This window comes from Terrapene carolina, unplaced genomic scaffold (assembly GCF_002925995.2).
Source record: "Terrapene carolina triunguis isolate 2854851 unplaced genomic scaffold, T_m_triunguis-2.0 Scaffold580, whole genome shotgun sequence".
NCBI lineage: Eukaryota > Metazoa > Chordata > Testudines > Emydidae > Terrapene > Terrapene triunguis.
The window spans coordinates 4328680-4346021 of record NW_020664931.1 but is presented as its reverse complement, the minus strand read 5'-3'; the positions used below and the strand labels follow the sequence as shown (position 1 = coordinate 4346021).

The 17342-nt window shown below is 47.0% G+C and overlaps 1 protein-coding gene across 1 annotated transcript in view; it reads left to right on the top strand.

Moving 5' to 3' along the window:
- The window catches only part of SEMA5A (semaphorin 5A), a 668054-nt gene that overhangs the window by 590161 nt on the left and 60551 nt on the right, over positions 1-17342 (top strand). The window contains exon 15 of the mRNA XM_026659123.2: positions 5001-5226. Within this exon, the coding sequence (XP_026514908.1) occupies positions 5001-5226 (226 nt within the window). The remainder of the gene's footprint in view (positions 1-5000; positions 5227-17342) is intronic.

Here is a 17342-nt window from a genome sequence, read left to right as displayed (position 1 = left end):
CAAAAAGTGTGGGCGATCTTGGCATTACAACAATAGATGCATATCCTGTTCCATTAAATAATATTTTATTATGTTTTTATGTATAGACAGGACCAAAATATATTGCTAATATCACATGTAATATTTATTTTTTTTACAGATGCAACAACTATCACTGTTTTTAATTCACATTGTTTTACTTTAGGTGGCAGTCAATGTAAAGAGTGAAAAACTTGTATTCTATGGATTTTTAACCTCCTTCGCAGACATATGGGCAGGGCCCTTGTGATTCTGCAACCCAAGAATTTGCCACACAATTTGCTGCAGAACTGTGCTCCAAAATCTATGGCCGTGTCCATACTATGGGGATTATAGCAACATAGCAACAGTGCTGTAGCTATGCTGGCATAACCCCATAGCGTAGACGCCGCCTACAGCAATAGAAGGGATTTTTCTGTCACTGTAGGAACACCACCTATCAAGCGATGGTAGCTAAGTGGATGGAAGGATTTTGGAGCTGCGTCTACACCAGGGGTTAGACCAGCATAGCTACAGCGCTCAGTGGTGTAGATTTTTCATACCCCTGAGCACCATACCTATGTCAAACTAAATTTTAAATGTAGATGAGGCCTAACCTTTCATTTAAACAAAAAATGGTGGTCCTGTCGCACCACTGCATTACTTCAGTTTTAACGTTGGTTTAACTCCACAGATTTCAGTGAAGTAAAGCTGGAGTAACACAGTGGTGAACAGGTCATATGTTTTTAGCCTTCTGGATTGCAAAGAAAGCCTTGAAAATGTGTCTGCACTACATAGCTTATGCTGGCATAGCTAGTGCTAATAGTGCCTCTAGGGTAGACGGAGCCTATATCAACAAAAGGCATTTTTGTGTTGGTGTAGGAACACAACCTTTCCGAACAACATGCTACATCAATAGAAGCACTCTTGTGTCAACACACCTAAGTCTACTCTGGGGTTTTTGCCATGTTGGTCAGGGTTACATTTTTTTCACACACCTAATCCATGTAGCTATGCTGATATAACTTGTAAAGCCTGGTCTACACTAAAACGTTAGGTCAACTCTGCTACATCACTCAGGGTGTGAAAAATCCACACCCCTGAGCAACGTGGTTACATTGACCTAACCCCTGGTGTAGGTAGCTCTAGGTCAACAGAAGAACTCTTCCAAAACCTAGCTAACTGCCTCTCAGGGAGGTGGATTATCTGTGCCAACAGAGGAGAACCCATCTTGTCGACATAGGTAATATCTAAGGTACTGATGTGCTACAGTGGTGCAGCTGCAGCTGTGTCTCTGTAGCATTTCAAGTATAGACAAGCCCTAAGTGTAGACCACATCTGAGGGTACACTTTTGCTATCATATTTTTCTGAATATGCCGACAGCCTGAAACAATAGTTCTAAAAGGTGTGAACTGCCCCACTCATATCAATAGGTTGTGAATAATGTTGACGTTTACAATGTTACCTCGTCTCATACCTGTCCCATACCTGGCTGCCAAAACCCGCCATTTCACCCTGACATCTTCTGTGATGCAGTTGGGCAATATCAATACAAAAATCTGCAGTATATTGAAGACTGAAAGTGTGAGGACAGTGTAAAATAAACTTTTTGTTATCAAAGTAAAGGACAAAGAGATCACTATACTGCTTGTGATATTCATTTTCTTATTTAATTCAGCAAAAAATTATATTTTTTAGTTTATCGGAAACTGCCACAGAATCCAGAGACCTTGCCACAGAATTAAATTCCACCTTGCCATAGAGCACTGAGGGCTGGCATGTGGGACCTGATTCTCCACTGCCTTGTACTATGTATAGTCATTTACAGCTGTGCAAAGTGGGTGTAAAATTCTACTTACTATTCTGATTTAGCACTGGTGTAATGACTTCACACATACAAGACAATGGAGAAAAAGGCCCATCCTATATGTCCATACAGCCTTTCTGGAAACTCATCCAGGTTTTCACTTCAGTGGGGCTGGATATGTGTAACAGAGAGTAGAATTCAACCCATTGTATTTAAGTTCTCTTTCTATTTCAGTGGTGCTAAAACTGGGAGATAGACTCACTCTACTACAGAACCTGGTTACTAAACATGAACTACAATATATTTTTGAAGGAAAGAGAATTGAAAATGATGACTGAAAAGACACAGGGCAGTTATGCAGCAGTGGACATCTAAATTTATTGTACTTCCTCCTGTGACATTTTGATAAATGATATTTACACTCTCTCAACATAAATAAGTAAATAATAATAAGTTAAATATTGTATCTCGGAGCTGAGAGAATGTCATCAAATTATCATTTTTGAAACAGCCAGATATGGATATGACTCTCTGAGATAAAGGCTGCTCTCAGTTACACCCATGTAACACTACTGAAGACTTTAGAGATGTATGTGTGAGACCCTTGTCCCATATACATAGATTAATCCATATGGAGTAGTAAGTTGTTTTTCTGCATGCTGGCAAATGTAATTAAGGGAATTAATAGTTGGTTTGTATGTTTTATTTACATTTTTTTCAAATGCTTTATAGTCTGAAAATGTTTAAATGTCTAAGGCTAGGTCTACACTACGGGGGAGGGGGGGGGGTCGACCTAAGATACACAACTTCAGCTACGTGAATAGCGTAGCTGAAGTTGCGTATTTTAGGTCAACTTACCTGGCTGTGAGGACGGCGGCGAGTCGACCGCTGCCGCGCCTCCGTCGACTCCGCTTCCGCCTCTTGCCACGGTGGATTTCCAGAGTCGACGGCAGAGCCATCGGGGATCGATTTTATCGCGTCTTCACTAGACGCGATAAGTCGATCCCCAATAGATCGATTGCTACCCGCCGATCCGGCAGGTAGTGAAGACGTGCCCTTAGCTACTACTTAATTATAGACCTAGCTAATGCCTTAAAGTTGAGCTTTATTACCACAGATACTGTAGATCTAATTTTATCCTAGTTAATTTAATTGTTGTTAGTGCAGCTAATAACATGTGGCTAGATTCACAAAAGGACTTAGACACCTAAGTGCCACTTTAGGCTCCTAACACCCAGAATCAGGCCCCACAGACATTCACAAAGCCCCTGCTCAGCTGCCCCTATAGGGGCCTAAACTCACTCAACAACTACATTTTTCTGGTAAAAGTTCCGTAGGTGCCTGTGTTTCTGCCTCTGCATGTGAGCATTACAACCTATTGAGATGAGCGGGGCAGTTCTAACCCCATATCAGGCTTATGGATGCCTAAGCTCCAGAGCAGTGCACAAACTGGGGCAAGGAAGACTTTCTTCTGCCTAACTAGCCTGAAGTGTCACCTGACTGGCCCCCTACAGGTGAGCTTACACAAAACAGCAGGGGCACAGGAGGAGGACCTCCCTCATAAACTTTAGCCCAGTGATTAGGATACCCACCTGGGAAGTTGGAGACCCTCAGTTCAAGTTCCCTGTCCACCTGAAGGGGAGAAAGGATTTGAACTGTGTCTGCTGCCCCTAAGGTGAGTGCCCTAATCACTTGGGCTATGAGATATTCTGGTGTGGGGCTGCCTCAGTCTATCTCCTGTTAAAGCTGTTCCACTGTGAATAAATAATGAAAGAATAATTGAGAGAGAGTATGACTATGTAGCCTGATGGTTAGAGCACTCAGCTGAGTGGCCCAGGATCCAGTTCTCCTGCTCCATTTATTTTATGTATTATCCACAGTGGAACAGCTTTAACAGGAGAGACCTAGGGTATGTCTATATTACAAGTGCTATAGCAGCACAGTTGCCACGCTGCAGCTACGCTGCTGTAGTTTAGACACTTGCTACAGCAGCAGAAGAGGTTTTTCTGTCGCTGTAGTAAATGCATCCCCTCGAGAGGTGATAGTTATGTTGATGGAAGAATTCTTCCATTGACCTAGGGGTGTCTACACTGAGGTGTAAGTCAGCTTAACTACATCTCTCAGGAGTGTGAAAATGCCACGTCTTTCTAATTTCTCTGGGGGTGATCGACTCCCCCTTTGCCCCAGGCCCCGCCCCCACTCCACTCCTTCCCCCAAGGCCTCATCCCACCGCTTCCTGCTTCTTCCCACCCCATTCCGCCCCCTCCCCCAAGTGTGTCCCACCTTCACTCCAGCCCCCTCCCCCAGGGCCTCCTGCAGGCTGCTGAACAACTAATCCGTGGCGGGCGGGAGGCAATGGGAGGAAGTGGGAAGAGCTGATCGGCAAGGCCACTGCAGCCACAATTTTTTTCCCATGGGTACTCCAGCCCCAGAGCACCCATGGAGTCAGCGCCTATGGTGAAATAGCTAGGTTGACCTATGTTTTAGGTGTAAGCCAGGCCTGATGGAGCCCCATGTTAAAATATTCCATAGCCAAGTAGTTAGAGGACTCACCTGAAAGGTAGTAGATCCCAGTTCAAATCCCTTTTCTCCATCATGTGGAAGAGGGACTTGAACTGTGGGGGTCTCCTACATCCCACGTGAGTGCCCTAACCACTGGGCTGAAAGTTATGTGGAGTTCCTCCTCTCCCTATCCACCCCTCCCCCCACAAAGAGAGAAATTTCCAAGCAGAGGGCAATGTCTTCCTGAAGCTGACACTTATCTACCTGTCTCCAAGAGAGGGATGAGTCTTTGGATACACTCCTTGGCTTGGCACCTCCCATTGGCTAGATTAGGTGAGGACCTGCCTATTATGCTGGCTTTTGTAAATCCCATTGAAAGGCGCCTATCTCTCCCCACTCATTGTATACAGAGTCAAGGTGCCGAACTCAGGCTTTGTGAATCCTGGTAATTTTTCTAGGTAGCTGAAAGTTAGGCGTGGCAACACTCAGGGTCACCACTCCTAAATTCCTTTGTGAATCTAGTCCATTCTATGTATATTCCTCCAAGTAGAAAAAACCTTTGGGGTATTAGAATTCAGAATCCACGTGCAGGGATGAAGATTGGAGGAGAAGGAGATGGGATCAAAATTCTCTTGTCAGGTTGTTTTCTCTGTACCATACTGTATATATAAACAATTGATAATTTTCTTCTAGGAGTATCAACCTTGTAACACCAATCCCTGTCCAGAGCTGAAAAAGACCACCCCCTGGACTCCCTGGACTCCGGTCAATATCTCAGACAATGGTGGCCACTATGAACAACGATTCCGATACACTTGCAAGGCACGCTTGCCTGACCCAAATTTGCTAGAGGTTGGAAGACAAAGGATTGAAATGCGTTACTGTTCCAGTGATGGTACCAGCGGATGCTCAACAGATGGTAAGCAGAGATAGTGCAAGTGAATAATAGCACCTAGCAGACAATGGTATAACACAATCAAGTGGCTGGAAGTTGAAGCTAAACAAATTCAAAGTGGAATTCAGGTGTGTGTTTTTAACAGTGAGATTAATCAGGAATTGGAACAGTGTTGTGGTGAATTCTCCATCATTGGTAATTTTTCAATCAAGATTACATAGGATTTTTTATAGATATGCTTTACTTCAAATAGGAATTAATTCAGAGTAATCCTATGGCTTGTGTTTTATAGGAGATCACACAAGATGATCACACTGGTCACTTCTGGTCTTGGAATCTATGAACGTGCTAGAGAGATGGCTGTAGTTCCATTTTCATGACAGAGTGAAGCTTTTTATCTTGCTGGTGTTTTTCATAACGTTACAGAGTTTACAGCCAGAAGGGACCACCGGATCATCTAGTCTGACCTCCTGTATATCAGAGGTCACCATCTCTGCACTACCCAGTATCTATACCCTAAACCCAACAACTGAAATTACACCAAAGTATTACAGCCCACTGAAGACTAGACTATTATATGCCACAGGCAGAGAATAGGAGAGACCAAGGTGCCCCAGTGCCTGGAGCCCCACAAAAGCAGGGATATGATTAAGTGAGATATACCCAGATATTCATGGCAAGTGATCCACACCCACATGCTGCTGAAGAAGTTCAATGCACCCTCCTCCCCTTCCCCCTCTCCCTCCCCCAACGTCACTGCAGATCTTACCTGGGGGGAAATTCCTTGCTAACCCCACATAGGACAATAAGATAGACCCTGATCACTTGGGCAAAAATCAGACAGCCAAACACTTGTGAGAGAGAATGCTCAGTGTCACCTCAGAGTTCCAGCCCACCCCGCCCAATGTCCCATCTCCAGCTGTGACCATACTCATGCTTCAGAGGAAGGAGCCTTAAAAAAAAATGCTCAGAATACATTTTGCGGGTCATCCCTTCCTGGCTCCTGCAAGTAGTCGGACAAAGCCCTGAAGCATGAGGTTTTAGGAACATAGGACATAAACCAGAAGTGGGCTCCATGGCTGTTGGCCCTTCAACCTACCATCACAAACAACACCATCATACAATCTCACTCATAAATTTGTCCAGCTCATTTCAGAAACGTTAATGAAAAGAAGGCAATTGATCACAACAGGTAAATTAGTTTCTATTTCTTCAGGACTGGGCTTAATATCTCAGGATAACCCAGTATTTTTTACCTCTGGCTGTAGAACTTGCTGTCAGATGTTCTTTCTAATAATTAACTCATCAGAGAGATAGCCATGAAATTGTAGAATAATTTTTGAGATTGCTCTATCATCTCTTTCCTTCTGCTGTCCTTTTTTGGGAGAGATTCTGACAAATTCTGCTTTTATTTTATAAATATTTGGTTAGACTATAACAGTGATGATGAATAGAGCTTTTTACTGAATAATTAAAGAGCAATAGCTGGCTGCATGCTTATGGCAATTAACTAAATAGATAATTTATGAAGTAGATAACTTCTATTATTAATGTTTTATAGTATTGAGCTATCACCAGGATTTAAAGTTCTGTTTCCTACTACAAAGGAAAAATGACCTCCTCCAATGTTATTTCAGCTATAGATGCATTTTACATACAGAATTAATTCATACTAAATTATTTTTCTGCTTACCAGTAGCGCTTAGTTATGAATAAACAATATACAAAAATATATTTATTGTTCACTGATGTACAGGTGAAGTCAATCCTAATTTTAAATGATTAGTTATGAGATTCTTAATTTCATTATTATTTATTAGTACTTATAAGAATACTTTCCACATACATAGCCTTTTACATCTTCAAAATGTTATAACAATTTGATTATTACAACACCCTTGTAAGATAAATAAGCATTAATAATTACAGTAGGTAAAAAAGTATTATCTGCATTGAATAGTTTATTGCAGTGTTGTTATAACTGTTGGTCACAGGATATGAGACAGACAGTGTAGGTGAGGTAATATCTTTTTTTGAATCAACTTCTGTTGGTGGAAGGTTCGAGCTCCTCAGAGCTCATTACAACAATTTGTAACACATTTTACTGTCCTCTAACCCTTAATTGCCCACTTCATTTTAAATGATCTTCTACAGCATGCATAAACCCCTTATGCTTAACAATCTGTCCCACCTTTTATTTAGATTAGACACTCTGTGTATCTTCTCCAGACCCGATGAAGAGCTCTCTGAAGCTCAAAAGCTTGTCCCTTCCACCAACAGAAGCTGGTCCAATAAAAGATATTACCTCACCTACCTTGTCTCTTTTGAACAGTTTAGGCATCGTGAAGTTTGATCACTCATGCAAGGTCACAAAAGAGTAAGTGTCTGTGCTGAGATGAGTACTTGGGTCTGGAGTTTCTAGTTCCCAATCCTTTGCTCAGACAGCTAAACCAATGGTAGATCTTTGAAACCTTTGGGGAAGCCTAACTAAGAACACCTGGCTTCCTTGATAACTGAGATCATCTTTGCCTCCTTGAAAGAAGGCAAGATGTCAGATTACCAAAAAAAACCCCTATAGACTATAGAAGTCCAATTGACCCTGAATAATGTCCTTAATGCCACCATTAGTTATCACCTGATCTCCAGCTCTCTCTTGCATCCAAGCTCTCGCAGAATCTGTCCTCTGCCAGCATGCAGTTTTCATCACAGGTTTCAGACCAGCATACAGCAGAGAAATGGCTCTGCTGGTGCTGATGCAGCCATCACCTTTTCCGGGCCCTAGACAAATATACAAGTCTTTGTGCTGAAACTGCTAGATAACTCTGCAGCCTTCAACAATGTTGATCATCCATTGCTGATGCCACATGTGAGATCTCATGAGATTAAATCGAATAGTACTATGTTGGATCTGCTTATTCATACCAGACATAACACAGATAGCATAACTTAGTCCTTATCATCCAAGTCCTCTCTGTTCTTCTTCATTGTCTGCATGAGACCATCCTGACAGACTGTGATACACCTGAGACTAAGGGGACTGATATGAGGAGGGCACTTAGCTGTACATCTCCTTTTAAAGCCATCCCCAGTATTTCCCAACACTTGGAAGAAATCAACAGGTGAATGAAAAGCGTTTGTTTCAAGCACAGTCCAGGGAAGATGGAAGTGTTAGTTAAGATGGGGAGGAGCACTTTGAGAATTTACCAATGTGCTTGGACCTATGAAGAGCATCAAACAACTGTCAGAGTGGTGAGGAACCTTGAGGTTTCGCTAGTCCCCGCACAACATCTGGACTAATGGCAAGAAACACCATATTTCACCTTCACCTAACCAGGAGATGTTGATGGGACCCTAGCCACTGTGATCCATGCTTTTCATCACCTCCAGATTGAACTATGGCAACTCACTCTACCTGAGTGTGGACATAACCACTACAAAAAGATAGATGCTGGTACAGCATGCCGGGCACACCTCGTTCTTCTTCGAGTGATTGCTCCTGTGTATTCCACAGTAGGTGTGCGTGCTCGCTACGTGCACCAGTGCCGGAAGTTTTTCCCTTAGCAGTACCCGTACTGGGGGAGCACCGCAGCGACCCCTGGAGTAGCGCCTGTATATTGCGCTATAAGGGGAGCCATAGGCTCCCCCCGCCCTCAGTTCCTTCTTGCCGCCAGTGAAGGTAGTCGGAACTTTTGTGCTCCAGCTCTGCTGCAGCCCTTCTTCACCTTAGTGGTACCGTTGTAGATTGTTCTTCAGTTGTTAGAGCGGGCTCGGGACATGCCCCGTGCCCCAGTCTTCAAGTCGTGCAACTCCTGTCTCTGTTCTATGCCCAGGAGCGACCCTCACGCTGAGTGTCTTCACTGCCTGGGTGAGACTCACATCAGCGACCGTTGCAAGATCTGCAGGTCATTCAAGCCAAGAACCAAGAAGGAGAGAGACTTCAGACTTCAAGCTCTCCTGATAGAGTCGGCGCTGACTCCGATGCCAGTGCACAGATCGGACTCGGCGCCGGACGCCACATCGTCACTACGTAGCGAGGCCCCTTTGACCAGTTGGCGCCGCTCTCCCTCCAAAAAGCAAGGGAAGTGCTCGGCCTCACAACGACGCCGCGATAAGGACAAGGGGGAAGCTGGTCCCGCGCTGGGCAGCCCTGGATCCCCCCCGGGCTCAAAGGCTCCGACTCATGTGGAGTGGAGCAGCCTGGTACCGTCGACCCAGGCATCCCCACCGGTACGGATGCCGTCGACGCCGGAGGCGGTGCAGGCTGTGAAGGACATAATGTCTCTGCCCGTCCCGAGCTCGCAAACGGGTACGGGTCTTAGGTCGCGAGGCAAACCCTCTTTGGGTGCCCACAAGACCTCTCCGAGCAGCCGCAGTTCCCACTCCGAAGAGCACTCCCTGCACCGCTGGGCGCGCAGCGGCCGCTCTTTTGACAGCTCCCGGCCACCCTCGACACCGGCCAGACCGTCCGGGCTGGACCCTCTACGCCACCTGCCAGCGAGCGGAGGCACCGGGAACGCTCACCTGCTAGACATCGGTACACGCCATTCCACCGGGGCACGTATTGCCATCCCGCGCTCAACTGAACCAATGGCAAGGTACCCCGTGGCAAGGACAGTGGTACCAGTGGGCACCGTGGCCGTCGATGCCAGCCCAAGCGGAGGCCCGTTCAGTCGCCAGAGCATCCCGGGCTGCATTGGCCTCCTCTGGCCACCCACAGGACAAGTCAGCGGGTCATGAGTCGGCGGACCTGCGCCAGGACTCTGACCTCGGTCTCGATGCCCCGGCAGCGACCGAGGTGCCCGGCTCTGTACGGGCCCTCTCTCCGGTACTGGACGACACCATAGCGGTGCCTCCGCCATCGGTCCCGCAGGAGGACTTCAAGGCTCACCAGGACCTGCTAAAGCGGGTGGCTTCCAACCTCCAGCTGCAGGCCGAGGAGATGGAGGATCCGTCTGATGCCCTCTTTAACGTCCTGTCTCTCTTGACGCCGGGCCGCGTGGCCCTGCCTCTGCACCAGGGTATTGCCAACATCTCAGACTCCCTGTGGCAAACTCCTGCCTCCTTGGCCCCAATCTCGAAAAAGGCCGAGAGGAAATACTTTGTGCCGGCGAAGGACCATGAATACCTGTATTCACACCCGGCACCCAACTCACTCGTTGAGGAATCGGTAAACCACAGAGAGCGTCAGGGCCAGCCCGCACCCACCCCCAAAAACAAAGACACCAGGAGACTGGACTCCTTTGGCAGAAAATTTTATTCGTTGGCTAGCTTCCAGCTTTGCATAGCCAACCACCAGGCCTTACTGAGCAGGTACGACTTCAACCTGTGGGAGTCCCTGCCTACGTTTGAGCCCCTCCTCCCTTACCGGGACAGGAAGGACTTCAAGGCTCTAATAGAAGAGTGGTCGGCGGCAGCTAAAGTGGCCCTGCAAGCGGCGTCCGATGCTGCTGACACGGCGGCCCGCTCGATGGCTTCCGCAATCACCATGTGCAGGGCGTCATGGCTCTTGTTGTCCGGACTGTCGATGGAGGCACAATCTCTGATGCAGGACCTCCCGTTGGATGGCAAGGCGCTCTTTGAGGACCAGACGGACGTCAGGCTGCATGGGATGAAAGATTCCCGCACCACCTTGCAGAGATTGGGCCTCTATGTCCCTCCGGCTAAGGACAAGGCCAAATTGCTTCCGGCGGCACAGCCTGCAAGGAGCAGATATGAGCCCCTGTACAAAAGGCCCAGAGACCAGATGCGTCGGTCTCAGCAGCAGTCCTGCTCTGCCCTGCAGCCTGGTCCCTCTAAGGGCAAGAGGCAGGGAAAGAGGCGGTTTTGACTATCTGCATGGGGGGCACTGGGCCTGTTGCCAGGGAGACCCCCGATTAATAGTTTGTGTTCTGCAACCGATCGTTTGCCTTCCTCAGGGCGTGGTCCCACATAACTTTGGACCAATGGGTCCTCAGTACCATTTCCAAGGACTACGTGTTGCAGTTCACCTCACCCCCGCCAAATTACCCGCCCTCTATGATGGCCCCAGGGGACCCAGACCATGTCCGCTTCCTGCGTCAGGAGGTGGATCGGCTGCTCCACCTAGGGGTGGTGGAAAGGGTACCAGTTCAATTCCAGGGCAAAGGGTTCTACTCCCGATACTTCCTGTTCCCGAAGGCAAAAGGGGATCTCAGGCCTATTCTGGACCTGCGCGACCTGAACAGGTTCCTAATCCGTTCCAAGTTCCGCATGGTGTCCCTGGCCTCTATTATCCCCTCCCTGGACCCGCGGACTGGTATGCGGCCCTGGATCTCCAGGACGCGTACTTTCACGTCCATATTTTCGAGGGGCACAGACGCTTCCTCTGATTCATGGTAGGGATGGACCACTACCAATTTGCCGTCCTCCCCTTTGGCCTATCCACGGCTCCCAGGGTTTTCACTAAATGTATGTCTGTGGTGGCGGCCTACCTCAGGCAGGAGGGCGTACAAATTTTCCCTTACCTGGATGACTGGCTCCTTAAGGGGGAGTCTTGTTTTGAAGTGGAGTCCCACGTGGAGCTGCTCCTCTCGACATGCGCCGATCTAGGCCTGGTTGTGAACGAGACCAAATCGACATTAGTGCCCGTTCAGCGCATAGAGTTCATTGGGGCCCTGCTGGACTCCTCCAGGGCCACAGCCTCTCTCCCCCTGGACAGGTTCAAGACTCTAAGGGATCTCATCGCCTCGGTCACGGCCTTGCCGGTGACCACGGCGAGGGCGTGTCTTTGGATTCTGGGACACATGGCGGCGTGCACTTACGTGGTCCGCCATGCCAGGCTCCATATGAGGCCCCTCCAGATATGGCTGGCCTCCCAGTTCTCCCAAGCTCGGGACGGTCTGGACAAGGTTCTCACGGTCCCATCCCTGATACTGGCTTCCCTCCTATGGTGGTCCTGCCTGAGCAATATGCTGCAAGGGGTTCCCTTCAGGGAGGCCAACCTGTCCATAGACCTGATGTCCGATGCTTCAGACCTCGGCTGGGGAGCCCACACGGGGGACATGCAAACCCAAGGAACGTGGTCGGCCCCGGACTTACCCCTTCACATAAACGTCAAGGAGCTCAGGGCGGTACGGCTGGCATGCGTGGCTTTCCTCACGCACCTCCAAGGCAAGGTGGTCAAAGTCCTCATGGACAACACCGCTGCCATGTACTATATCAACAGGCAAGGTGGGACTCGCTGCCTAGCCCTCTGCTGGGAAGCCCTGAACCTATGGGAGTTCTGTATAGCCCACGATATCTCCCTGACGGCGGCTCACCTCCCGGGCGTCCGCAATACACAAGCGGACCGCCTCAGCAGGGTCTTCTTCCCCCAGTACGAGTGGTCGCTCCACTCAGAGGTCGCTCACCGGCTCTTCTAAGAGTGGGGAACTCCCCAGATCGACCAGTTTGCAACCCGTCAGAACTGGCATTGCCCCCGGTTCTGCTCCAGGGGAGGGGTGGGGGAAGGCACGATCTCCGACGCGTTCCTCCTGAGCTGGTCGGGCCAGCTCCTTTATACCTTTCCCCCGTTCCCCCTCATCGCCAAGGTCCTTCAGAAGGTGAAAGTGGACAAGGCGAAAGTCATTCTCATAGCCCTGGCGTGGGCCCGCCAGCACTGGTACGGGCCCCTCCTATGTCTCTTAGTGCCCCCCCCCCGAGGGTGCTACCGCTCCGCCCGGACCTCCTTTCCCAGGACGGGGGGCACCTCCTCCATCCCAGTCTGGCCGCACTTCACCTGACAGCGTGGCTGCTCCATGGCTGAATGAGGAGGAGAATAGGTGTTCGGAGCAGGTAAGGCGAGTCCTCCTGGAAAGCAGGAAACCGTCCACGCATCGGATGTACGTGGCGAAGTGGTCCAGGTTCGCCAGGTGGGCGAGTGAGCGCGGAGTGTCCCCCTCCGCCGCACCTCTCCAGTTTATCCTGGACTACCTCTTATCCCTTAGGGCCCAGGGACTGGCACCTGCCTCCGTCAGTGTGCACCTGTCGGCCATATCGGCCTTTCACCCGCTGGTGCAAGGCCACTCGGTCTTCTCCCACTCGATGACCTCCCGTTTCCTGAAGGGCCTTGACCGGTCATTCCCGTACGCTAGACCCCCCGTGCCGCAGTGGGACCTCAACCTGGTCTTGTCCCATCTCACGGGACCCCCCTTTGAACCCCTGGCCACGTGTTCCTGGTCGCACCTATTGTGGAAGGTGGCCTTCCTTGTGGCAATCACGTCGGCCCGACGTGTCTCGGAGCTTAGGGCCTTAACCTCAGAACCCCCCTATACGGTTTTCCATAGGGATAAAGTCCAGCTCCGCCCACACCCGACATTCCTCCCGAAGGTGATCTCCACCTTCCATATGGAGCAGAGCATCTTCCTCCCTGTGCTCTGTCCTAAACCCCACTCCTCTAACAAGGAATGCCGCCTACACACGCTCGATGTGCATAGGGAGTTGGCTTTTTATCTGGATCGGACTAAGCCGTTCTGGAAATCCTCTCAACTCTTTATTGCCTCGGCCGAGTGGGCAAAGGGGTAGCCCATCTCCACCAAGCGGCTTTCCCGCTGGATCACCTCGTGCATACGCATGTGTTATGATTTGGCAGGGATTCCCCCGCCACCGATTGTCAGGGCACACTCTACGAGGGCTCAGGCCTCATCAGCTGCCTATGTCGCCCATGTCCCCATCCAGGACATTTGCAGGGCGACCACTTGGGCCTCAGTTCACACATTTACTTCGCATTACGCGATCGTCTCCCAGTCTAGGGATGACGCCGGGTTCGACAGGGTGGTACTTCATCCCGAACCATCATGAACTCCTACCCACCTCCAACAGATATTGCTTGGAATCACCTACTGTGGAATACACAGGAGCAATCACTCGAAGAAGAAAGGACAGTTACCTGTTCCGTAACTGGCATTCTTCGAGATGTGTTGCTCCTGTCTATTCCGCACCCCGCCCTCCTTCCCCTCTGTCGGAGTTGTCCGGCAAGAAGGAACCGAGGGTGGGGGGAGCCCATGGCTCCCCTTATAGCACGATATACAGGCGCCACTCCAGGGGTCGCAGCGGTGCTTCCCCAGTACGGGTACTGCTAAGGGAAAAACTTCCGGCACCGGTGCACGTGGCAAGCACGCACACCTACTGTGGAATAGACAGGAGCAACACATCTCAAAGAACGCCAGTTACGGAACAGGTAACTGTCCTTTAGCAACAATGGCTGCTACAAACACATTTCACCTGCTTTTACTAGCTTGTCTAGTTTTTCATTCACTTCAGAGAGGAGAGTTCAAAGTCCTGGCTATAACTCAAAAGATACCTAATGGATACATAGTTACATCAGAGACTCTCTTACCACCACCGGTAATCACCATTTCCTGTAATCTCTAACATCCTGCAAGGACGTTGTGGCTGACTAGGCCCATATTTTGACTATCAGATACTAGAAGCAGAACATTTTTGGCAGCATGACCCCAGCTAAGGAACATCTTGCCAGAAGAGACCAAACTAAACCCAATCTTAATATTCAGGAACCAGGGTAAAACACACCTTTTCCATAAAACCTTCCTCCAGTATCAATGTTGTTAACCAGCCCAACAAAAATCCCACACACATCCTACAAGCTTTTCTGTACTGATGGGTCTGAGACAAAAACAACTCTTTATTCCCCACCTTTGGGCTCTTTAATTTTCCACAGTGCTATGCACTATAAGGAAACTAAGAGAGATCTGTAGATTAGATGTACAGTTATTTCATGCAACTTCTGGCAGTAGTCAATCACTGTGTCAGTGCTTGGAAATTACATCACCTTTGTCTGTTCCTTTAATTTGTGTGTACTAATGAAGGGAGAATTGTTGATACTGCTCTCTTGTGATTATCTATATAATGCTTCTTAGCAACACCTGTTATGTAGAAGCTTGCTCACTACTTCTAATCATTGCATAAAATTAGGGCGAAAATTATCGGAAACAAGTCAGTCATTTCAGTAAGAGAGTCTCTGGGAAACATTTAATTTTTGTGTATCCCCCAAATCTGTTAATATTTCTAAAGATACAGGAACAAACATCCCTGGAAGCCTGCTACTGCTTGCTTTAACCCTAACCTCAAAAAAATCATTAGTTCTAAAGGAAAGATATAATTCAGCCTTAATACTAATTTAGAGCTTGTCTCTCATGAGGAGAGACTGATTAAATAATAGTATTAGCCAGAGGATATCAACACCTTTTTATTTTTAACTAAAGTCTGAATGTGAGAATGTCCTACAGCCAGGAGGAATAAAAGATGAAATGTTATCTCTTTGGCTGTCTCATCAAGGCTAAGCTGTGTTGCATCATGATAAGAAGAAAATGACTTTTTAAAGCTGTGATTGTTTGACTTTAATATAATAAATACCCTCTGCCCGAAATAATAGTGGAACTTTATGGTTATTTTTTTAAACAGAAAAAAGACAGAGAAATAAAAAAATAAGGTTTTCATAATAATGTTAACATTTCCTTATTGCACTTTACCTAATTTGTCATTACATATGTAATCTTAAAATTGCTTTAATATTTGCCTTGCCTATTATTGTTTAAATGAGCCTACTTGGACTGTTAAGTTCACACCTAACTGATTAACATGGTCCTGGGGAGTAGCATTTTCAACTTGCTCAGATGACTATAGGTGGGAAAGGGTGAGTTTGATGATGTTCTTAATGAATTTTAATTACTTACATCCAAGCAGAAATTAGCCATAGAAAAAAGACATACACTGTTGCACTTCGAAGGATTTTCTTGACAGTAGGTTAGAAAATAATGATTATGTGGTTAATAAAGTATGTCTACTTTTCAGTCTTTCACTTTGGAGATATCTGCAGAGAATGGTAGAACTGAAACATAGGTTTTGCCTTTTTTGATGTTGTTTCCTACTGTGGTTTAAAATCATTGCATACTGTAATTTAGAAATGGTGCAGAATACTGGAGTTACAGCTCCAGCTCATCGTTTCTCATTGCAATGAATAAAAGGTTTTGATTCAGTGCATTTATTGCACCCATTTGCAGTGACTTCTCATTGAACTCATTTGCAAAGACCTTTCAAGTTTGTTTATCCAAAAACATAAAAACTTCTAAAAGTATTAGTAGAAGCAGTTACTTCTGTCATATCTCCTACCAGAAGAACAAGTATCCTCCTTTCATCATCATCAAATCATTCCCTTCCAAGGACAAAAAAGATCAAAGAAATAACAGTTTCAATTCCCAATACTGGGGTGGGTGGGCTGGGACTGTACTTTTATAGCTACTATAGATTTATACTGCTAAGAATTGTGCATTGATCTATGTTATTGGGTTTGTTCTTATGTATTCTCATAGTCTTGTCATGGAGACAGTAATCAATACCTATAGGAAGAAGGAAGGTCTTGAAAGGTACAGGATAGGGTGACAGGGGTCCTAGATTCTGTTGCTGATTTTGTTGTAGACATCTTGGGTGACCTGGGTGAATCACTCTCTGTGCCTCAGTTTTTCTGACAGTGAAATGGAGATAATACTTGCCTATTTCACAGAGGTGTTGTAAAGCTAAATTAATGTGTGTAATGAACGAGCAGATCCTTAAATGGAAGATGCTGTACGAGTGAAAATTAGTATTATTTTTGAGCTTCTGCTAGGAGTTATATTTCTCATCCAAACATTTGCTCTAGATCACATATCTTGAAATGTTCGGAAGGTAGCGATTTACATTTCTTGTATAATTTCAAGGAATGCATTGAAAGCTAATAGTTCCCCAAAGTTAATAGTATCACCACCATCTCAAAATGCCCATGTCCCTCTTCACATAGAGTTGTCTTTTCAGAGAAGCTATGGTCCATCCTATCCTGTTTCATCTTCAGGAGTTTATCAGCCGGCTCACTCTTCCATCCTGAGATGGCTGGGTACCCACTTGTCCATTCTTCATCATGAGGAAATTAGCAAGTATCTCATATACCAGGAAAGGTCTTTAAAGTAACCTATGCAGTAGGACTGGAACCCTTCTATTCCCAGCTCTTCCACTGCCTCCGTAATACCTTAGGAATTGTAGAAAATTGATAAGGGAAGTGTAAGTATACAAGAAGAAATGTACAATCAGCAGAGTTAAGGACAATAAGAAGTTTTTTTAAAGTATGTTAAGAACAAAAAGAATCCTAATAA